The sequence below is a fragment of the Euprymna scolopes genome, chromosome 6 (assembly GCF_053919585.1).
Source record: "Euprymna scolopes isolate OS-2025 chromosome 6, ASM5391958v1, whole genome shotgun sequence".
NCBI classification, from domain to species: domain Eukaryota; kingdom Metazoa; phylum Mollusca; class Cephalopoda; order Sepiida; family Sepiolidae; genus Euprymna; species Euprymna scolopes.
In genome coordinates this window covers 26,879,697-26,905,178 of record NC_136487.1, presented here as the reverse complement: position 1 = coordinate 26,905,178, position 25,482 = coordinate 26,879,697, and the positions used below count along the sequence as shown (strand labels likewise).

Below are 25,482 nucleotides of genomic sequence, written 5' to 3'. Positions count from 1 at the left end.
GGGTCACAAATTCCTTAAAAATACGTAGAAACATTCAAAACGTGTGGGGGGGACTTTTCATTTTTTTTTTTTTTTTAAAGATTTGCTTTGAAAAGGTTTCACCGTTAAATATTACTTAATCGGTTAATCATTATTTCCTGATATTCTTAAGGCTGTTAACACACACACACACACACACACACACACACACACACACACACACACACACACACACACACACACATACAACAAAAAAACTAGGGTGGGTCTGTACAATGCACACTCCCACCTTGTATTTTTTGTCTTTGTTTGTTTTCTTTCTTTCAATTTTTTTTCAACGGATTTCACCTCTCTTATATAAAGGATTTTTCATTTAATCTAAGGGCAATGATGTTAAGACTATAGGAGGCATAAAAGGTGTCCGAGCATACATAGAGACTGACATTGTCAAAAATGATTTACCTTTGTTACTAAGTCATAAAAATGAAAACTGCTGGCACAATGCTAGATTTTAAAATTGACAGCTGTAAGATTTTAGGTAGATATATAAAATTGCAAAAGACAACTTCTGGACATTATAGTCTTCCATTGACAAATATGCTTTTGCAGGTTGAAATTTCACCAAACTTTGTTACATTGTGAAGCTTTTAAAAAATGCTCTAGAATGGAGAAAAGAAGGAAGGCTGAGAAATTACATAAACAGTTTGCCACCTGTTCTTGTCCCCTGATCCATTTAATTTGGATTTCTTCCTTTACCAACATTTCCTTTACTCTGGCCACATCAACTCTCAAAAAGCTGTCACTTACAAGATTTGATGATTTTAAGGTCTGTACCAAAGATGTGTTGTCTCTTTTGCAACCTACGTCTGATCAGGGGAAATGATGATGTCACGTTTTTGCAGTTCTTGCAGGAAGGGAAAACAACACATCTACACAGTGCCACGCTGCCAAATACACACATACATATATTACACACATACACATATTATTCACACTGTGAACATTTTAACTTGTGACTATATACGCAACTTTCATTACCAAAAAGAAGTTTGTATAATGAACATTTTCTAACTGAAATAACTTTTATATTTTTATTTACTTGTATATCCTACATCGTGGGTAGTACTAAGTGAACTAAGTAAAATGTTTTGTTATAAAATTTTATTTTGCTTGATTTTATATTTACAAAACTCTGTTCATGTTTTTAGTTAGCACTTGCTAACTTGTGAATCTTTTATTCTTTCAATGTTTCATTTATTTCGATTTTATTTTTACATGCACGTCTGTAGATATCCTTCATTTTCTTCCTTCACTAGAACATAATTTTTATAAGTAATTTATGTTAAATATTGGTGTGGTGCTTGACAATGCCTACAGACACTATCGTCATCCAAAATGGCCCTACTAAGGTTAGGGACCCGACCACACCACACTTTTTTTCTCTTGTCAATTATCTTTCCTTGTTCATTTCGAATATTTCATCGATCAGTAGAGGTGTTTCAATTTGTAGGCAATACATAGTTAGAGATGCACAAGCAACTTTATATGGAATGAATATAACTTTCAAACGTGAAGAGATTTTTTAATCATTTTTATTGCAATATTTTTGGATATTTTTTTCTACACATATAAAAGGTTTGTAACAGGACTCCAAAAATTGTTAAAAACAGAAGAAAAAAAGAAAGTAAAACATATGTCCCTATAGGGTACTTATCCAGTTTGCAACCCAATCTCTGGCAACTTTGTGTCAGCATCTTCCAGCAGGTTAGATAAGCAGTCGGAAGATGCCGAAGCGATTATCCAATCAGCTGTCAGAAAACAAGTTTCAATAAAAGCATGAAATTCATTAAATTAATAACTTTTTAAACCAAAAATGATTTTTAAGATGCTATGTTAATGTGAAACACCCCTCTTTCCTCATGTTAAGAATAGCTTTCTAAAATATAAAGCCTTTCTTAACACAGGGAAGACAGGTACACAGCGTTTTGAATTAATCGTTTGACAGTTTTTGCTTCAGCATATTACGGCTGCTTAAAATAACATAACCTAACAGTAACTGCAGATGTGAAGCTGTCAGAGATTGGGTTGCAAACAGGACAAGTACCATCTCCAAACTAGAAATTTTATATTATCACTCCCGGAAAATTTATATTATCACTCCCGGAAAATGCTGGGTTTCTGTGCTAGCTGTAAATCAAACCTGTACTAAAATGAAGCAAATTTTTCTAAAGGGGTTTCAAAAGATAAGCGCTAAAGGTGCTATAAACACCATGTACATGACTCGTAGGTTGGTAGAGGACACGGACAGAGACAAGGTCTCCCTTTTCTAGCAAAAGAATCATAACTGCAGTGCTGGAACCATGCGCATGCTGAGCCCCTGAATAAAGTCTTGCCACTTCAATATCATTAACCACTATTCCAGATTCAACCTTGTTGTTAAACCCGGACAGTATGGTTGCAAACAGTTGATATGTACCAGATAGTGGACACGTGAAGACACCACTGGAAGGATCATAGGCAGAACCGACATTTGTGATTAGTTGGTCGAAAATGATAATTTGTTGCGGTTGTAGATCTGTCAGATGTTTGCTCACACGGGCCGAAAATGCCACCTCTGGAGATGTGGTCATCGTTTCGATTTCTTTACCACCTGTAAATAGAACAGAGAAAACAAATAACAATAAGTAGGTCGTGTTAATACGGCACAATCATATTGATATACCAGTTCTCGCCAGATCAAGGTTAAGCAACGATAAACCTGGCCAGTACCAGATGGGTGACCATTTGGGAAAGTTAGGAGTTGTATGTACTGTGCCAAGTCATAAGAAATTTCCAGGTTGGTATCTGGAGGCACATTAATCCACTGGGAGAGATGCACCCCTAGTTTTAGTTAAGACATGCATCTAGGAGAAGGTAACTGATGACGTCAGCAGCAGGATGTTGGATGGCCATGGAGGAGGACAATTTTCTAGCAGATCAACGGTTTTATGGTATTAAGAGTTACATTATTTGACTGCAGCTATGCGGATGATCTAAGGACAACGGATAGGTGTAAAACAGGCGATTCAGATGCCACTGCACTAGGGAAGGTAATGGTAACCCACACCATGTATTCTGCCAAGTTCAAAATCATGTGATGTCTTCAAAAAGGAATCGGACCAACAGTGGACTGAAGACTATAGAAAACACTAATCATGATTTCATCATTATAGTCAAACATATAGGAGAACATGTTTAATGGTTGAGGATGGAGTACTCGCAAGGGATGGCTTCATAAGCATTGTTCTTGAATGGTGATGATGTGAGGCCATGGGGAGCATCACTTTTGCCCAGTCTTTGGTCTCCCGGTAGCCTTTTCGAAGCTTATCTTGGGTTTTTCAAATTTTTTAATTTTAGCCTGAAATTTATGATTATATATTTCATGTAATAACGACTATTTAACTATTTAATATATGGAATAGTAGATGTAGCATATTGTTCTTCTCCTCCTTCAGAATTTTCGGTATCAAAATTTCAAGACACAATTCCTGGTCTCAAACGTCAGTAGACATCTGACAAAACTCACTTTTGCCAAAAAAGAATGTTCTTCTCTGATCAATAGGCTTTTTATTGAAACCATCTGCCTTTCATATGTATATTAGATGCCCAGAAATCTAGTTCCCTCATGAGATCGCCAGCCTATAAGTAAACTCAGCTGCCATTTTTTTTTCTTCATTCTCCTTGTTTGACGTGAACACTGCATACTGTACAAAAATGAGGTTTGTACTAATTTTTAGCAACAGTATATAAGTATATAAACAGGCTACTTAAAATGACAACATACACGTTTCTAGAGCCAACAGATATTTCAGTAATGTCACTCCACTGACCTTGACTATGATATAAAATACCACAGATTAACTCAGTATGATCACATTGACACATTAGTTCTCGTTAGATCTCCAAAGTTAAGCAATGTCAAGCTTGGTCAGTATTAGATGAGTGACTATTTGGGAATACTAGATGCTGTATGTAGGAGAACCTCAATACTTCCTTGCAAGAACTGCGCAAACCTGACATCATCATTTCCCCTGATCAGGTTATGCATGCATTGGAGATCGCTTGTGAATTCAATATCCCCTTGACAATTCCTCCTTTGGAGGAAGCCAGTTTAACCTGCCTAGGATGAATGCCGTACCATATAAGGTTGGCAAAATATCGTTTGGCTTCAGAGATGTGTTTGTGTTATTATTTCTATTAGTTTGTTTACATGCTTATACACTATTCCTCATTCATAATTCATAATTCATATTGTTTAAAACATCTCACTTCACGTTTTAAACTTCCTCATTCTTATTTATTTATGACTTAATGAATTTATTATATGGAAGAACATGGGTCATTAAGGTCACTTTCTTATTTTTGTGTCTTTTTCTATAACAGATAAGTAGGGTCGCCTGGCGTTACTCAGAAATGAATAAGAACCTCTGCTGTTCAAGTAGTAAAATGAATAAGAACCTATGCTGTTCAAGTATTGTCCTAAAAAAAATCGTTATCCCCAAAAAACTCTTTTCTAGAGTCGCCTCCCTTGCACTGTGTTTTCTAAAAAAAAACACACACACACACGCAAGATGTCTATCCACGGTTTCGTAAAACATTTTTTCTCTAATATTGACACTTAACATAAGGATGCAGTTAAAATTCCTAATCCCCTATATTAATATTTCTAGCCTTATTCATTATTCTCTGAGCCACATCCATACGCATATAAAAAATAGTTAAAAATTAACATTATTTAACCTATAAAAGCATATTTATGCATGCGCAAAAGAGTACTCTAAATCAACTTATGCCTGCCGAGTTCCAATTTTTGTCAATTTTGACTCCTTAACAGCTATTTTTACCAGTTAAGGACCAAATTAAATTTGTTTTACAGATCCAAATCCCTTATATATAAAGTTACAAATCTGTAAACCAAAAATTGACAGAGACTCTCACACACACTCACAATGTTACTTATATAGAGAGAGATAGATAATTTTCATTTTAATTGACCCAGGAGAAATAACATTAAAATACTAGATATAAGAGAAAGATGGAGGATTAGAAAATTCAAGGAAGCAGCACATATGGTGGATGGCAACAACCACCCTACACTGTCCAAGTATTGTCCTAAAAAAATTTGTTGCCCTCAAAAAACTCTTTTCTTAGAGTCACCTCCCTCGCAAAATAAATAAAAAAAACAAAAACACATGTAAGATGTCTATCCACGGTTTCGTAAAACATTTTTTTTCACTAATATTGACAATTAACATAAGGATGCAGTTAAAATTGAATCATAAGAAAGTCTTAAAATGTACCCTAGTGACCCCTGAAAATTGACCTTTTTTATAATTTACGGACACACCCTCAAACCCACTGTCCAATTTCTTACAATACAGAGCTAACTCTTTTTCCTTAGTTGGAAAAAAAAAACAACAAAAAAAAACAAGGGGGTTACACCCGACGAAGGTCGTAGGTTTCAACGACCGAAACGTTGTGCCATTAACACCCAAAATGAGAATAATTGTCTGAACAATCAAAACAGTACAAACATCAAAATTATTTAAAGTTATTTCCCTTGATTTTTTGATTGAAACTTTGATCCATAGTGAAGTCGGATGAATATACTAGTAATTATTTTTCTACCATAACCTGTATGAGATATTACTAAATTAGAATTGTTTGTAAGTATATATTTGGTAGTTTCCGCATTCAGCAGACAAAAAAGATAACTTGCCTTTATAAAATAGATATTTGATTCCAAACCTATTATTCTGAAAGTGTTATTATGCATAAGCACTATGCCTGCCCACCCGTGCATAACATGTATTGCTCAACGTTCAGCTGAGAATATAAAACACTTTGGCACGACCAATGTGTGGAGGCCTCTTAAGTTTCAAATTGTATGAGTATCTCTTTAAAACGTTATCAAGGAAAATGTACACCTAGTAACAGTTAACAACATAAAAGATTTTCTGGCAGCTCATCCATTTTTTCTCGATTTAAATAAAATCAATCTTTTCTGGCTTTAATTACGAATCTTATGAGTTAAAGAGGGAGAAATAGACATCTATACCTTTCTCGTCATTAAACAACTCACTTATGAATATAGTAAATATATCTTCTATTACGTTTTATAATAAAATATTCCGCACTTCTACACTATCAGAATGAAATTTTGTAGTTGATAAATAGTTTTCAGATAAAAAAAACTGATAACTTCTATTGTGTATTTTGTCGATTCTAATAAATTACAATGTTAGTTTTCAAATTATGCAATCGTATTACCTGAATATTATTGAATTATTAAAAAAAAACAACTTTAATCGTGTTAGCAGGTGAAAAATTGCGTCCATCTTGCTTTTATAAAATAAATCGAAACAGAAAATAACCTCCCTTTTGAACTCTCCTGTGTCTTACATAAGCAAATGCGATCGTTTTCTTCAAATTCTATTTTTTATTTTCTTCAATAAATAATTTTCTACCTAATTGATTTTCATAATTTTTTTATATAATAATCTTAAATATATGAGGAATATGTAGATATCATTGTTTTCATATGAACTTCAGTATTACGATTTCCGAAATTTCGTTCTGATAGTGTAGAAGCGCCAAATATTCTATTCCTTAAGAAATAATACTAACGGAATTTCTTCTTCTTCTTCTTCTTCTTCTTCTTCTTCTTCTTCTTCTTCTTCATTGTTGTTGTCGTCGTCATCGTTGTTATTGTCATTTTAATGTCAATTTTACATGCTGGCATGTATTGGACGTTTTTTTTTTAGAAATTACCTTCCAAACTAACTTCACTGGCCAAGTCTTTATTTTCCCCTCTGTGTGGAATGTGGATGGTTACATTCAATACTACCAAGACAAAGTTCTTCTAATTTAACAATTATTAAAAAAAGAAAAAAAAAGAAAAAAAACTTTCTATAAAACGATTGTCATAATGATATAGTAACCTTCTTGGGAGCACAGCATTTAAACTCCTAACATTCACAGACAGTATGAATTGGAATAGACGCTATCGATATGAATTGTATTGACGTTACAAAAAAGTGGGCTCCCTCTACTGGGCTAGAAAATTTCTCATATCTGCTAATATCCTATACCTCTATAAAGCCACCATTCGTCCATGCATGGAATATTGTTGCCACATCTAGGCTCCCTTTTGGACAGGATACCAAAAAGAATCCCTAACAGATCCTGCACTGCTTATCAAGATCCATTCAATTTTAGGCCCACACAAAAAGGAAAATTATTTAGTGGTTGTAGCTAAACGAGTTTTTCCTGTGAGTGTTTTACAGGGGGGGGGGGGACAGGGGCAAAAATTACAACTCATTTGAGAACTCACCAGGCTCGCATTTTTTAATTTGAGGATATAAAAGTATAGCTTATATTTCGATACAGTCCAAAAACACTCTCCCAAATTAATCTATCGCTGGCCAGGTTTTTATTCCCTTTTTTTCTCTCAACTCCAATCGTGCGCACACATACAGAATGTATTGAATGATTTAAGCTTTTTTATTAACTAAACTAAGTAAACTAATATTTCCAAAGAATGAAAATTGTGGATTTCTTTATGGAAATCGCTCCAGGCAAGGGATGAAACCAATCGATGTAAGAAGCTAAAAAAATATCACTTCAAGGTATAAAATTAGTCAGATTGATAGATTCCGATCCAGGACAAACATTTAAAAGGAAGAATAGGTTTGGTTAACTTACTTGCATTGTCATTGGTAAGCTTTAACTTGACCAGTGCTTTTAGATTGATTAGGTCAGTAGCAAAGAGTTCCAGTGTTCCTTTCATGACTGTCCTTTGAGAATTCTCATACTTCAATTGTTCGTTAATTATCCTTAGTTCTTCTTTGCACGAACAAGCCTCTCCTTCAATCAACTCAAAGCCTTGGTATGCTTGCAAACGAGCAGAAGGAATCCTTCTTGCATTTTTCAAGTTTGGGAGAGTGACACTTTCGGTCTGGTTGCTGCCATTACTGGCCGGCTTTGAGTCAATTACAATTTGTGTGACACTGGATTTGAGTGAAGAACCAGCGTTCAGGACAATGAAAAAATAAACGAAAATAAATACTGGAAAATGGACTTTCGCCTGGAAGGATGTTTCTTTCATGGCTGCGTCTATTCGTTTATTCGTCTATTTGTTGAATGAGCAAAATGAGGAAGAACGTGATGAATGTTTTTTTTTTTATTTACATGTTTCAGGAACCGCTGAGTGTGTGAGATATCCTCCAACAATCTTAAAAAAATATTTGAAGAGTCCGCTTTTCCAGTGTCAAAGGTCACTATTTCCTACATAAGCAAAGCAAGTGTGTGTCATGCAAAAGTGTCACTGCCAATTGTGTGCTCACGTGACTTATATGCACTCACAAACATGTCTTAGATGAAGATGCTGCTGTTCAAACATTTATTCATGAAACTCAGACATTTTCATTTGCGGAAATTTTGAATAACATTTAATCTTGTACGTTCCTTCAAACTCTCCTAAGTATTAATCCAGTCGTCTACTACTACTACTACTACTACTACTACTACAACAACAACAACAACAATAACAATAATAATAATAATAATAATAATAATAATTGGGGAGGATTATTGCCACCCAAATTCCAGTGAAGACCAAAATATGAGAAATCAATAGTAAACGATTATTGCGATAATGCAAACTAATTTGCAAAGGTTATTCAATCGCATATTGGTATAAATACCAATATGCGATGTGTTCTTAGGAATTATTTGATATATTCCTTGCTTCCTTTGTCCCAGCACGTTTGACTTGTTGGTCCAGTGATCTCTCCATCAATTCACTGTTTTCATACCTCATTGTAATACACTTTCCGATTCCAGTTGCTTTTTTTTTGTGAAACTCTCCTTGTTGACTGCTTTCTCCCTACCTATTGGTCTTCTTAAGACTTAGGTCAATATGTATCTCCTGTATTATTGATAATCTTTCGTTCTTTTAAGCTCTTTAGATCAACTGGCTTCATGCATTGTCTGGAGCGATTTCCATTAATAAAAATAAATCAAAATAAATGTAATTTAAATCTAGATAAAGTACTTGATTGAATTTCCACATAAGTTTAACACAAAAAAGATCCCTAAGAATCGAATTACGATTTCTTGAAGATTTATTAAGTTCCAAAATCTGTATCACTTATTTTATTGTGCAAAACAACTTTAGATTCCAATATTAATTCAACAGCAAATTCTCAGGTTATTAAAAAAATATCTTAAAACTATTTAATTTTTAGACATTTTCTTATTTTACCATCTCCCTTGCTTGTTTCTCTATATTGCTCCAAATATTTTATTCTAACGCCTAAGCCTATTATCTATTTCTAGAAATCTTTTATCAGATCTTGTATGGAGTACTGTTGTCATATATTCCATGGCTGACTGAGACAATTTCTGAACGTTCGTATCAGAACTGCCCCTATACTCTATGTTCAAAAAGAATGCGTCCACCATAACGTCTGACTTAACCGATTGGATAACCATCGAATTGAATGTGCTGCTGCCATTGCTCACAGAAACCACTACTTCGACTACTTTAAATGTATTTAATGTTTTACATCTAAAATCACCTTTAGAAGGGCCAGCAATCAATGTAAAAGAATTATAGAAAATGCAAGAAAGTCATTCGCTTAATCCATCAAGTATTAAGTAGAAAAACACAAACTTGGTTCCAATGAGTTTTGGCATATAACGAACGGCATCCTGAACAGGTGCGCATGCTCAATCACGACCATCATCAACAGTCTTGAAGTGATCTCATCAGCATCTAATAAAGCCACACTCTTTGCCAAGAACTTTGCAGCAAACTGAATTCTATGCGATCTGGGCCCCCTACTTCCCGAATTTCCTCAAATAACTGAAAATAATTTCAACAACATCCACATATTTCTTCATGATATTGTCAAGCCCATCAAAAACAATATTCCAATCATAGTATTCAAAAGCTACAACGAGAACCAGCACTCATCCTTGCAAAACTGTTCAATCGATCCCTAAAGGAGAAATGCTTCCCAACATCTTGGAAAACCTTGTTAGTTTGCCCCAGTATTTAAAGATACTTGAGATCGGTCTTCAGCATCTTAGTACAGACAAATTAGTCTCCTGTGCGTAATGAGTAAGTTGCTTAAATTTGTACTAAATAGAGAAATTGACAACCACTTTGGCAAAACCAATCTACTTAGCGGTAAGCAATATGATATTTTTTCCTTAGAGATTTACAGCTGCAGATTGGTTTTTGAACCATTTTATTTGTTCAAATTTCAATGCATTAAAACAATGGAAATACTTTTACCACTTAAATTGACTTTGACTTCCATGAAAAACACTCGTCCAGCTGAAACCACTATTAATAATTTCCCCCACTCTTTATCTGTGCCAAAACCTAAATCTAGATTCCATGAACAAAGCTTCTTTCTTAGAACTGTGCGTCTGTGGAGCTTTGTTCCATTTTCCTGCTTTCTAGCTGACTTCAATATAGTCATCTCCAAGTCCAATGTAAACAAGTTCTTGATGAGCCATTCCCTTAAGTAATCCAATTTACCAAATTTCCACTACTAACAATTACTACGATATTATCCCATTGACTACTATTGTACACTCGTTAACCCTTGTCCTCGAGTAGACTCCAGGCTTTGATAAGTGGTGACTCCTTTGTAAAAAAAACATATAATTATTTAATAGAGATTGGAAATCAGAACATTCCTTCAGTTATGACGTCAATAGGTCAAAACAATAGACAAGAGAATGAATATTGTTATAGAGGGAATGTGGTTTGAAATTCTGACTATGGAACAATCAACACTTCAAGTCGTTTAACAAAGGTGATATAAATTTGTATAAACAAGTGTTATACATTATACAGGGTGGCCCACTTAAAAGTAGCCCAGAAAATGTAGTAGAGAAGAGGACCATTCTTTTATTGTTTAAATTACCTGTAGTGTTATAAAAGATGCTGGAAGTGCTCTCCGTTGACATCTATGCATTTCTGGGTACGTTTAACAACGTTTGTGGATACTGCCAATAGATCTTCTCTGGTGATTCTCTTGATAGCGTTGATAGTGTTCTCCTTTAGTTGGTCTAGATTGTGAGGATTTTTTGCATAAACTTTTTTTATTTAAAGTCCCCCAAAGATAAAAATCACATGATGACAAGTCTAGGGAACGTGGTGGCCATAATCCTTTGCTTATTGTTCTTTCTTCCGTAAACATGTCATGAACTCGTGTCAGTGATCTGCGAGACGTGTGGCATGTAGTGCCATCGTGTTATAAAAAGAATTGCATTTTGTCTTGTGGTGTCAGTTGGTCAGTAAGAGAAAGATTAGAGAGATTTAAGTGGGCCACTCTGTATATTATATTCAGATGCTAATTTATATTTCAAAAGAGATGCTTGATTTTGGGATAGCCTGTAGACAGAACAGTAAAATCTGACTCTTTTCATGCTACAAAATTATTAAAATAGAAAAAATAATTCAAAATGCTCATAATCTATTAACCTATTAAAACAAATTTTAAGAAATCAATATGTTAATTAGTCGTACCATTTTCTCGGTGAATCACGATTTGATTGTAAATTAAATTGAATGATAAAGTAAAGAATGGGTTGAATTTTTTTTAAATAATAGAAGACATTAATTCTTAATTAAAATTTAAAAGATAACATGGTCCCCTGTGAGTGCACAGTGAACGAGGCATAAAAAAAAAATGACTGAGTTCAGTATTTGCCCCCCCCCCATTTAGCCTCAAAGGTCCCCAGGGGATGTCAAATCCTGGTGAAAATGAACAAACGGTGCAGTTTTAGGCCTTAACATATGTAAATTTGAGTACTGCACCATGCAAAAAAAGAAATGACTAAGTCTATCAGTTGCCACCCTCCCATTTAGCTCCAAAAGTCCCCAAGGTCTTTACATATTTAAATTTGAGTTCAGCACCATGCAAAACTGCTAAATAGACATACACAGAAAATTTTGGACAAATATGGTAAAATAGTCCCAAAAATGGAGTGTTTTTATGAGCCCTAAAAGAGCCCCTGGAGCACACCCAAGAGTTATCGCGAAGTAGAAATCAGTTAGTTACAACTTTTCAGAAAGTTTTATTAAAATCCAAGGCATCAATTTTTTAAATAAGTACAAAAGTGTTAATTTTAGCCATTTTAACCCGACAGCACCCCCAGGGGGGCAACCAGAGTTTTCCTGGAGAATCCGTTCTGTTACTTTTTTTACTCATATCATGTTTAATGTCTGTGCAAAATCTTTTTAAATTCCAAGGCATAGTTATTGAGACAAGTGCGGGCAGACGATCAGATGAACGGACAAGGGTGAATTTATAGGTCCCCCCCTCCTTTTGTTGAGAGGACCAAAATCATTTAAAACAAGTGGTAAAAAATGTGACTTGTGTTGTAACGTAGTTTCAGTTATAGACAAACTCATAATCTCTAGTTTAACAAGATTCGCTATTTTCAACTTTAGGCACTACAACTTGTTCCTGCCAATAATAAATGTTGCTTTTTTTACTGATAATTTCTCTTCCATATAATAAATGTCAGCTACAAATTGTTGAAACAAATCTTTAAAAAATGATTTAATCGACTTTAAAAAATGTTGAAGATGATGTATTTTATTTTTTTTATTTCAACGAAAGGAAATATTATTTATTGTTTTTCAATTTTCGATAATCACATTTTGTTTTTCAGCATTTCTTAATCTTATCTGTATACTCTCCCCTTTTCTCTCTCTCTTTCGTTCATCCTTTTATTGTCTACCTCCTTCTCCCCAATCATCTCCTTACACCTTATTCATGGCAAAGCAAGATAAAAGGTACATTTGTATCAATATCAAGTCGATGCAAACGTGTTTCCCAGTTTGTAGAAGGGACATTCTAAACCATTGTAATTTCTTTTTCCCTCGGACTGCTGCACTTTGGAATTCCCTCTTGGGCCCCTGTTTCCTTGACTGTACTGACTTGCAGAAATTCAAGTGTAATGCGAACAGACATCTCGCTGCCCAACTCCATAAATAGTATACCCACTGGTATCATCTGGTCGCAAATAGTAACCCCTCACAACTAAGTGGCCCTGTGACTTGTTTGGGGTGAAATGGCAATTAAATTTTTTTTAATTACTTAAACATATCACCATGATTAATTTATAATTCTTTCTTTCAGATTATTATTTTTCTGCAATATCCTCATCCATGTTGACCCGAAAACGACTTTTAGTCATCAGAAAAGGAATCGTCTTCCATCATGATAATGCTAATTATCACACAGCACTATTGACCAAAAATCTCTTACGAGAATTTGGTTAAGAAATCTTGTTCTATCCTACGTATTTTCCCCACCTAGCTCCTTTGGATTATCACTTGTTTTGAGGATTACAAAACCATTTAGATCGCCTAAGGTCTAACATCATGAGAGGAGTCTGAACATGAATTAGATTAATATTTTACATAAAAACTAAAGGATTTTACAAGTGAAGCACTTATAAGCTCGTTAACAGATGGAATCAAATTATAGAGAACAAAGATCATTATTGTTATGATTTTCAAAAACGCAGTTTTTCATTTTCAATATGAAATTTTAAATCGGCAAAAACTTTAGCACCGAGTTGATATGTAGATATCCATCACTTGAAAACTCAAATTAATGCAATAAGTATAATCTGTAATCATATTCAAGATTATAAATTGGTGGCCTTGACCGTAAAAGGTTGGGAAAGTATGTCCTACACGAATATTGGGATTGTGATAAATATAACTTATCTTCTCTCTCTCTCTCTCTCTCTCTCTCTCTCTCTCTCTATCCATCTCTCACCCATTCTCTCTCTCTCTCTCTGTCTCTCTTAATTCAACAAGTGATTGAGCTGCTGAGCAGTGCAAACAAACGTGATGAATGTAGAAATTGTTGTAAGAACAATGGAATCAGACGAATATCAACGTATTCAGTCTGTCAATCAGTCTGTCACTTTCTGTTGATATAAACTTAACTGTACATGACTGATGACACCAAGGAATGAACTCACTCATTCCTAAAGTATCTGCCGTGCAGATGAAACTAATATTTTAAAACTGGAAAATTACAAGAATGTTAGGGCAGAGACTTTTAATTTAGGCTTAGTAAATCCTTTGGGGCTCACAGAAAAATTCCCAAGGCTGATGAAAAGCATTGAAACCAAAGATCTCCAAACTATAGTCCACGGGCCAGATCCGGCCTATAATCTGGTCTGCGTGGCTCTTATATAAAGTGTAAAAAATATTCATGAAAACTTTTTAAAAATGTAAAATAGTGCGTGGTTTTCTTTTTGTTCATAAAATGAAAAAAAAAAAATTGAGGTTTTGGAGAACCAGTTTTACTAAAAAGTAAAGCTAACAAGCAAAACAGATAAAACATGTCCAGGTATGTTTTTTTTTATTTTGGTCTTTGTAGCTCTAAAAAGTTAGCAATATGCATCCTCACCTGTTTGAAAACTTTGCAGACCCCTGATTTAAACAACAGAAACTTAGGATAAGGAAAAAAATTCGTTTTATTTATTTTATGAAAAAAAAAAAAAAAAAATTTTTTTTTTTCGTCCAGATTTGAAACTTAATATTTTGGGGATTTGGACCTGTGGAACAAATCTAATTTGTTTTTTAGCCGGTAAAAATAGCTGCTAAGGGGATCAAAATTGAAAAAAAAAAACAATTGACATTAGTAGAAGCAAGCCGTCTAAAACTGTTACTTTTACACATGCGCAAATATGCAGTCATAGGTTAAAGTCCCTTAATTTTTACTGTTTTCTTATCTATCTGTCAATAGCTAAAATGGTAACAACTAAGGCTGGAGTGGCAAACATTTTGGTTTCGATTCTAGCTGATGGTACTCAAGTAACTATATTTTTTAAACTTTTAAAATCATAACTATATATTAAGTACAATATAATAATTAACAGAGATTTGGCTCTATAATAATAAATACGAAATTTTCATAAATTAAAATATTATATATATTAGCATATTTTACAACCTGCTAGTATATGTGTGTGTGTTTGTGTGTACACACACGTGCTTAACCATATGCATACAAGCAAACCTATATATTCCCATACATGTACATATACATGCCGTGCATATGATACGGTTAACTATCAAATTAAAGACCTTTTAAATATATGTACATATACACACAAGCACTACCGAATAATTTAATATAACATAAATATTTTAATACTAAAGGGAGATAATAAGCAAAACATAAATGAATGTAATCGTATATATATATATATATATATATATATATATATATATATATATAATGTAGAAATCGCTTCAGACAAGGCATGGAACCGCTTGATGTAAGGAGCTAAAAGAAAAACAACAAAGTCAAAAATTAGCCACTGATAAGTGTTAGATGGATAAATTCCGACCAAGAAAACAACAATTATTCTCCTTTTGTAAGAAATATTGCTTGCGGAATATAATGATTAAAGGACGAAATAAAGAAAGCTTTCTACAATTAAAATACTACCAGATTCGTAATAGAATTAAAAATATCTCTTTCTCGTTTTGCATGTGTTTCATAAAGAGCGTACGTTCTCGTTAGTATTATTATTAGAGCATCATTAGATTGAAATTAACATGCGAGAGAAGGAAATCCTAATAGAATCACACAAAGAGAAAAGGAGTGAGAGATACTGAGCAATGGGACAGTGATGTAGTAATTGTTATTAGTGGAAATTTGGTAAATTGGATTACTTAAGGGGAACGGCTTATCAAGAACTTGTTTACGTTGGACTTGAAGATGACCATATTGTAGCTAGCTGGAAAGCAGGCAAACAGAAGGCAGTTCCACAGGCATGCAGTTCTAAGAAAGAAGCTTTGTTCATGAAATCTACGTTTAGGTTTAGGCACAGTTAAAAAGTGGGGGAAATTATTGATAGTGGTTTCAAATATACAAGTGTTTATCATGAAAGTTTGGCGAGGAGGGAACCATAGAACTATATTTCTTCTATCTTTCTCCTTCTACACAAGAATGTATCCCACTCGACCATGTTTCCTATAGTATAGATGCAGCACTCTCCTCAGATCCAAGCTCTCAAATTCATATATTTGGAGATTTCAATGTCCAGCAGAAAGATTGAACTGGTTTCTCGAGTTACACATACGCAACTGAACTTCTCATTTGAAGATTAACCTCTCACACACTTTTACTTTCCTGGCCTTCCAGATCGTGAGGACCAGTAAGCCTCACTTCTTGACCTATTCTTGACAACACTGCCTGAAACTTATGTGAGACAGACCTATAGCCAACTCTGGATAATGTTTAATATGAGAGGCATTCAATAAGTAATGTTCCTGGCCCACTTTCAGTTGTCTGATCTAGATGAAAATTTGCATGTGCAATGATTTATATCTCTATGATTTATGGGACAAATTACAGCTCTAAACTAATTGTGTTCTCATTTACAACTGTATGAACTGAGCCAGGTGTGAAATAGAGTTTGTTGGATGTCACACACTGATCCGGATTGGTTATTTGAAAGGACACCCACTACAGGAGACTTTTGATGAAATGAAAGAAATGTATGATAACGATGCTCCATCATATGACCTTGTAAAATCCTGGCATTATGGATTCAAACACGGTCAAAAATCTGTGGAAACAACTTTCAGACATAGTCGCCCTCCCCCCACCTTTTGCTATTGAGGAGGTATCCGTCAGTCAAGTTAAAGCTTTTTCATTTTGAAAGACTGTCATGTGACTCTTCGCCAAATAGTCTAAAAGATGAAGATTAGTACAGGGTCTGTGGCAACTATCATTCATGACCATTTGCATATGGCGTCTGCTAGATGGTTTCTCAGGTTGCTAACACTTTTCCAGAAGTGAAAGTGTACTGAGTGCTTGAGGATGAATTTGAAGATGCGCCAAAGTTTTTCAAAAGGCTGATTACATAGTGATAGACCCAGATCTCACCCTATCATCCAGAGATCAATGCTCAGTGAATACAGTGGGAGCACTTGGACTTGTCACCGCCAAAGAAAGTAAGAGTGTAGCCACGGGTTAGCAAGGCCATGCTCACAGTCTTCTGAAACTAGGACGGAGACGTGATAATAGATTTTTTGGTAAAATGTACCACAATTACAAGGGTCTATTATGCTACACTTTTGAGAAAATTAAGAGAAGCTATCAAAATCAAGAAGTAGGACAAGATCAGCAAAAGTATCCTCCTCCTGCTGCAACACAATCCTCCTGCAACACAACATACATGTAATCAAATCAAAACCACAAGTGCGTGGTTATGAAATCTTTACCCTGCCCACCTATTCTCCTGACATTGCGCCATCTGAATTTCACCTCTTCCCAGCCATAAAGTTATTTTTAAAAGGAAAGCATTTTCCAAATTATGTAGACTTGTTTTCCAAAGTCACATTGTATTTGGTGCTCTACAAAAACAGTCTCCAGAACTTAAACGATGGGAGAAATGTGTAACTCTGGTTATAAGACTAATAACTGTGCCAAGTTTAATTGCTCTACAGCTATGTGAACTGAGTCAGGGGCATTACTTATTGAACGCCCCATGTATCAACATAAACCTCTGATCCAAAATGAAGCGTTATTACTCAAAACAACAGTATCTTATCAACGTGCCGATTGAGAATTCATCAGAGATCTTGGAGATGCATCTTGGAGCAAAATGTTTCTCTCCTTGCTGAACAGTGCACAAATGAGTTAAATGAATGGGTCCATGCAGGCATAGCATTTGTCTTGAGGTGTAAATTGCATAGTAAGTCCTACTTTCCCCAAGGGTTCACCTCTTCCTATACACCTGCAATTGTGCATAAGCAACACGAGCATTGCTGTTTCAACCCTATGTCAGACACAAATAGGAAGAAAATAAGGAAACCGTTATGAAACTGTAATAACTGTGGCTAAGAGTAAGTATACTGAGATAACAAGAAAATGCATTGTCGCAGAAATAAGGAATTTGAAATTTCTGGAAAATATGTTCTGGACATCATAAAAGCCTTCACACATCCATAGCATGTGAACTAGATCTTATCTCTGCTACAGTAATAAAGAATTGTTCTGTTGATCTGACCATTGTTCTCTTCAAACTCTATAACAAATGCCTTGTTGAATCTTGCTTCTCAGATAGTTGGAAAATTACTTTGATGAAAGGACTGACCCACAAAATTATTTTCTTATAAGTCTCCTCCTGCTCTTTGTTAAAATCTTTGAATCATAAATCAATCTAGCGATAGTTCACAACCTCGAAAAAACTAAACATCTTTCTGTTTAACAGTATGGGTTTAGGCAGTCTACTATGGCCTTGCTAATGGTCATCTCCGAATGTCACAGTGAAGGACGAGAAAAGAAAGAAAAGCATGGATTTTGTAAACATCCACATGGTGGGACAGTAAGCATGAAGCACATGCCGGGAGAGAGATTTTTGAAAAACTTGAGCAGATGTTGACACAGGAGAAAAAGCATGTGTTCGACATGGCAGAGTTTTCTTAGCCATGACAAACAAAGAGACTTGTAAAATCAAAATGCATGCATAGTTTGGAAAGTACCATGAATGAATGCCTTTTATTTCAACTACAAATAAAGGTGAGTTGAATTTCTTTCTTTTTTATTTTTTTGTTTCTTTGCGAATGTCTCTACATGCAATGTGTTGAGTCTATTAAAATGTTACAGAAGGGTATTCAAAACCATTAGGAAGGCTTGACCGTGTTACACGAGAAGAATCAACCCATCGAATTCTTGTGGATGCATCTCTCTCCTAACAACCAACCATCCATAACGGTCACTGAGAATAAAGATATATTGTTATATTTTTATATATCAGTGTGTTATCATTCTTTTAAACACAGCAGAAATAAAACAAAGGGAAGTAATAAATAAAGGAAAATAATAAATATGGGAGATTAAATAAAAAAGGGAGAACAATAAATAAAGCATGCAAGTAAATAAGAGAGACTAATAAATAAAGAGGAATAATAAATTTTTAATAAAGACACTCTTTTCTCATGAAATAAACAAAACCAGTTTTTCTAATATTATTAAGAATTTATTTATTCAATGTACTTATATATATATATATATATATTTTAGTCATATTCTTTTTGTCTGCCAGTTTTCAAATATATTGAGTCCCTTTTTTCTTTTTTTTTTTTCACAAAATGTTTTTCAACACTGAAAATTGTGATATTTTGAATCCTGTTAGTTTTAAAGAACAGAATTTAGTGCTTCCTTGCAGTCACTCTACCATGAACAAAGGACGTTTTTATTATTTTAAGGCCAATATTATGGAGAGGGTTGATGTTTATTCCAACAGTAACAGACTTTTAGAATTTTGGTTCATTGTTGTATAATGAGGATGGTCTACCCTTCCTTTTCTTCTCTTTGGTAAGGATTCTATTTATCACCAATCCTACTAAAATTGGTGGTGGTGGAGGACGAGTTGCTACCCTTTCCACGAACAATGTGGGCGACCAAGTAGTAGGAAGTAGTATTAGAGCAACGAGGTCGCTTCTACTCCCTCTCTTTCTTGCTCTTTCTGTTAAATCCTTCCTCAGAAGAGAAAATTAAGGGTAAACAACCATTATCTTAATTTTCCTGAAATTTGAATAAACATGTGAACCGAAAAAAAGGTGTTGTTTTTCATTACATTTTGTTCCAGCATGTGTGTAGCTCTAATTCAAAATGGCTGCTTGAAAGAATCAACATTGACTAGACGATGTTAGACTGACTATGATCACCATGAGACAAGAGTCAAGTCAGGGGATGAAGCCAACTCCTGTTTGTTTATCATCAACTATGCAGCAGCATTTTCACAACAAACAAGTATATTTTAAAGGTATTTATGAAGAACGCTATCACTGGAATTACCTAGACAGTTTATGTAAAATGCCGGAAGATGCTGAAACACTGAGCCAATGAAAGCATAGCAGCCAAAAGAAAAAAAACATACAAAACATCATTAAGAAAATATTTGTTTAGTATTGTTGGCATATTATTAAAAAATGTTTATCTTGATTTGAACAAAAGAAAAGAATAAAAAGTCATAAAAAAAAAATCATAAAAAATCAATAAAAATTTCTGTTTGCTATTTTATTAATATAGTATTTATTAAACTTACCTTACAATGAGTGTTTTTTTTCGTTTTGAATTCTAATCTTCTTTAAGTTTCATAAAAATTCTCCAATAATTATTCATTGTATTTTCTTCATGACAACAAAAAGAATATTGTTTTCACTTTTCAATCAATTTTTAATTGAATTCTCTTCACAAGCACATAAATAATACTTTTTTTTTAATAAAAATAACAAAAAAAACACGAAACTTTCGTTCTGCACCTTCTGGCATTTTATGTAAACTGCCCGAAAAATTCCAACAATAGCACGGTCCTTATTATGCATAAGTACTATTTTTTAATTCTAAATCATGCTATTACAGGTGTCATATACCTTGCTCACTTCTGTATTAAACTATAGCAGAGTAAAATATGACTATGTTGATGTTAAGAAGTTTTGTGAACCTAATTTAATTGATGTAACCAACGACAAGATAGTATTTTGAGACTGCTGTGGTTTAATGTCAATGCAGAAAAAAATAAACACTTGCAATAGTACATGTTAGTATTAAAAAAAAATGAAAGTTTGAAAAAAATGTATTATTGAAATGTAAGAGGTTTCTAAGCAAAGATGACTATTTAAATTTATTTATTTAATCTCCCCACCCGACACCCCCCAGAGTGCTATACACAAAGTTAGGTGTGGGTTTGATGAAAGCGTTTCTTTGGAACAAATTAGATTCGAACTTGGCACACACAGGTTTTCAGTTTGCGTTGTTGACCACTTAATTACTTCCACCTGAATTTAACTATTGTAATATGTAGTTTCATTTTAATTCAGTATAAAGTCTCAGAAAAAAAGGCAAGTATCTGGGACTAACACTTCATCTATATACAAGACACACACACACACACACACACACACATATATATAAAAGAAGAAAGTCTATGACGTTTCTGAATTTTTGAGATGAGGATTGATTATTAGTATTATTTGGATTTATCAGACTACTGTTCTCATCTTGAGTGTAATTTTCACAACGTTTCATTCAATGTAACCGACCTTCTTCAGGTGTATCTTGTCGTGGGCCAAACACTTCATCCATACATGAGATATACACACACACACACACACACACACACACACACACACACACACACACACACACACACACACACACACACACATATATATAAATGAAAAAAGTCTATCTTCCAAATTTCCAGATGAGTCAGGGCGGGAAATATTCAAATATTGAAATAATAATTGCATAATTGTTTCTACACTATGAAACAGGTGATGTCAAGAATTGAAAATTTTAATAATCTGAAAGAAATAAACGGTAAGATAAACAACATTTTGGAAATTCGAATATAGAATTTTTTCATTTTGTATATGCTCTGTAGTTATATTTAACATACATCTAACTTCATAAATAAAAAGATTCATATAAATAAAAAGTGAAATATAACTGAAAACATATTTTCGCCCATATATATATATATATATTATTTCATTTTAAGTCAGTGTGAAGTCTCAGAAAACAAGGGGTCCCTTACTGAGGTTAACACTTAATCTTACCCCTTTTTAAAAACTAATAAAGCGGTTTTTATTCATTATGGTGAGAGTTTGAAGGCAAGCCCAAATTTCTGTTCTCTTTAAAAATATTTTTTAAATAAATTTTCCAGGATGATATGTTTGTTATAGAATATTAAAGCAAATGTATTTGACCAATTTGTCATCAGATTTTCATTTTTTTTTAAATATATATTTTTTTTTTTACCTGTATACAAACTGCAGGTTGTTCACCAATTGTTGCTTTCTTTTCTAACAGTCGTATGTGTGTTGGCAAGTCAAAGATATGGTTCTTCTGTGGTTGGGCATGTTGGTTTCTCCTTGAACATTAAACATTAAGAATGCTTTACAAGTCAGCAAATAAATGACAATGAGGATAAAACAGGGTATAGATCTGCTCTAAATTCTCACACATCAATTGACAACTAAAGTAAATGATTATTTGAAGGTCACTTCCATTTTATCTATTCTATCTTCCATAAAAAAATTTCTTGGTTGGAATGTATGAGATAGAAGATGAGAGAACTATATGCATACATACATGGTAGCTTCCTTCAGTCTTGACAGACTATGAATACCCGTCGTAAGGGTGCCTGTGCGTGGAACTTTTTGTGGCAAGAGTTGCGCAACCTCCAACCACACCTCTCCTGAGTCGACATTGTTAAATACCAGTGGCAAGTGGAGGCTCAGAACGGCTAAAAACAATGCCAAGATAAGCGGAGAGCACATACAGTGCCTAGAATATACATAAACACACACACACACACACACATATATATAAACAAGATAAGTCACAGATTAAAGATCAAGTGAAATATCCTGATAGATATTACATTGAGGTAATACTTTCAGGGTGATCCTAGCCAAAAAGGTAAAGCTCAATATTTAAAAATAGAGCAATATATAAGTTTAGTGGTTAAAGTTAAATTCGGAAAATCAAAATATAGACACATATAATCGAATTAAGAATTTATTGTTTGAACTCCCCTCTATATATTCCTTGTGTCAAACAATAAATTCTTACTTCGATTATATGTGTCTATATTTTGATTTTAAGAATTTAACTTTAACCATTAAACTTATATATATATATATTTTTTTTTACACGGTAGTCACCACTTATCAAGGCCCGGAAGCCACTCAGGGATAAGGGTTATTGCAATTACAGTACGTTAGTGTGGAGATTTAATAAAGTGTCTAGTTAAGGGGGCGGTTCATCAGGAATTTGTTTACATTGGACTTGAAGACATCCAGGTTGTAGTCAGGTGGGAAGCAGGCAGACGGAACAGAGTTCCACAGGCATGCAGTTCTAAGAAAGAAGCTTTGTTCATGGAATCTACGTTTTGATTTAGGCACAGATAAAGAGTGGGGAAAATTTTTGACAGTGGATTCAGCTAGACGGGTGTTTTTCGTAAAAGATTGGTGAGGGGGGACTAGAGATTGGAGCACCTGCCATGGAAATAACAATAAAACAAGGATAGGCTCGCAACATCTCTTCTGTGGGAGAGAGGTTGCAGGGTAGAGAAAAGGGCATCCCCCACAAAGCCACAAAGTCTATTTTGTACTCTGTCAAGGCAGGATAGGCTGTTTTTAGCAGCTCCTGCCCAGATATGGCAGCAGTATTCCATCCTTGGACGTACTTGGCTTTTATATATATATATATATATATATATATATATATATATATATATATATTTCATGTATTTACATAAATGTTTATTAAGATGATTATAATATTTTATGCATTATCTATTTTCTGTATTCACTTCAAGAGTGCTCAATATGTGAGTAGAGTTAGACAGTAATTTATGAAAATATATAGTAATTAAGCTACACAGAATCTTCCGCATTTTATCCATCAACTAAAACATCTCTAGCAACCCATTACTGAGAGCTCAAAGAAAGCAGATGCTCACCAATAGTAGAGTGGAAAATAATATGACAGGCCAGTACATGTAGAAATTTAGATGACCTGTGTAGATTATGCACAAATGAGAAATGTGAGATTCTAAACTTTAAGGACCTCCCAAATCTATTAAACTCTAGAAGCGAAATAACAAAAACTGTATACACAGAATAAACATTTTTGTTTCATTTTGCTTCAGTGTAAAGTCCTAGAAAACTCTTGATCTCTATATGAGATACGTATATATCTGAAGGTTCAATTAAAATTCTTCTTTATCTTTCAAATGTTCAGTTAGTAAAGAAGTTAGGAACATTAATTTTCCTCTTCCAAATTGGCCAGTTAACTGTGTTATATATTTTTCATTGTGGTCTTACCAGATTCCAGACCAAAAATTCATCTAGGCTGGTGGAATATCCAGCTGAATGCTGTTACATGAGATAACATCATTAGAAGAAGATGCACTATTTCTCATCTAAGCCAGTGTATAGCTGTGTTGAGGGGATCTTATTTGAGCTTCAAATGATTTTTGTTATTTTGAATATTTGGTCAGGGTTTACTTGTGTGTGTGTGTGTGTGTGTGTGTGTGTGTGTGTGTGTGTGTGTGTGTGTGTGTGTGTGTGTGTGTGATAAAATATTTGGAATATTCGACAAGATAAACAAAAATGAAAAAATTAAAACTTGAAAACCTCAACGTTTCACCTTTATATGTTGAAAATGTATTAAGAAGTGAAAGAAAGGCTAAAAAGTTGGTTGAGTGTTGAGTTTTATGACATGTGTGTGTGTGTGTGTGTGTGTTATATTCTCTTTTATATTTTGTGAATTTTCTAGCACTTAAACTATGCTTTATCGTTTATCAAGAGTAAGATAAGAAAATAACAGGTTGAAAAGTAGCAAAAATAAGAAATTCCGGTTTTCTGATTTTTCATTTAATATTTTTAACATACTGCTAGATTTAATTTTCAAATATTTCATATATATATATATATATATATATATATATATATATATATATATATATATATATATATATATTCACTAATGTACACAGCAATATAGTCGGTAGTGTTCAATAATTAGCAGTGGACATACTTGATCTCCATTGTGTACTAATAATCAAGATAATAAGATAATAGTTCTGTGGCATTCTTTTTCATAAATTTTGTTATTTAATATTTGTCAACAACTGACAGTCTGGAATCTGAAAGCATATATATCTTGGACAAGGGAAGTAGATAAAAAATAAGGGATGAATGGAAGAAATTTGGATACATAATAAATTGGGTGAGATGGGGTGGGGGGCATGACTTGGGTTTTTGAGAACCGATTGTCCTGAGCCATTCTTATTAAGCAGTAGTCCAAGATTGAGTTGAACTGTTGAACAAATCTCATCTGATGCTGGTCACTCAAGATTGGATGTAGAATGATCCTGAGATGGAAGGAATGGAAGAAACCTTGAATTTATAAAAGAAGAGGGAATGTGACCTAGGTTTCTGAGAACCACCTGTTTGAAGCCATTCTTAAAAAGCAGTAGCAATGTATCAGTCCAAGATTTCATGGAACCATTGAAAAAGATTCTTTGGACGCTAGTCCATCAGGGATGGGAAGTGGAATCATGAGCCTAGGATGTCATTGAATTATTACTGATCTCTGTAAGTGTTTAGACATTTTCTCCTTACTTGAAAGCCTTGCGATTGGGAGTCTAGCTTGGACAGAAATACTGTCCTCTCGATATGATTTTCTGTGAATACACATTGGACTCCATCAGCTGCTGTTGTGTGACAAGAAAGGCACTGCTTGAAACAAGAAAAAAAGGAGGCTCTCTGATAATTCAGAGCATTTTCACCAGTTCAGGGACCACCATGCCCAAGAAAGACAGATACTGCAACAACCAGAGGTAGCAATCCCCAATGAAGTAGTCGGCAAACAT

The 25,482-nt window shown here is 34.1% G+C and overlaps 2 protein-coding genes across 6 annotated transcripts in view; both read right to left on the bottom strand.

The window, feature by feature from the left end:
- Positions 1 to 1,564: 1,564 nt before the first annotated feature.
- On the bottom strand, positions 1,565 to 25,364 carry LOC145277582 (complement C1q-like protein 4). 2 transcript variants are annotated; one of them, XM_080129089.1, is made up of 2 exons: positions 25,232 to 25,364; positions 1,565 to 2,629 (listed from the first exon to the last, which is right to left on the bottom strand). In XM_080129089.1, exons 1-2 carry the CDS (start codon positions 25,305 to 25,307, stop codon positions 2,205 to 2,207), a joined length of 501 nt encoding a protein of 166 aa, XP_079985215.1. In that variant the 5' UTR covers positions 25,308 to 25,364; the 3' UTR covers positions 1,565 to 2,204. The 2 variants fall into 2 exon arrangements, with proteins under 2 accessions (XP_079985215.1, XP_079985216.1); XM_080129090.1 differs by lacking the exon at positions 25,232 to 25,364 and adding an exon at positions 21,858 to 24,506.
- Positions 24,568 to 25,482, bottom strand: part of LOC145277579 (uncharacterized) — a 105,966-nt gene continuing 105,051 nt past the window's right edge. For all 4 annotated transcript variants that reach the window (XM_080129080.1, XM_080129081.1, XM_080129082.1 and 1 more), the window contains exon 8: positions 24,568 to 25,482. In XM_080129080.1, the coding sequence (XP_079985206.1) occupies positions 25,403 to 25,482 (80 nt within the window). In that variant the 3' untranslated portion in view covers positions 24,568 to 25,402.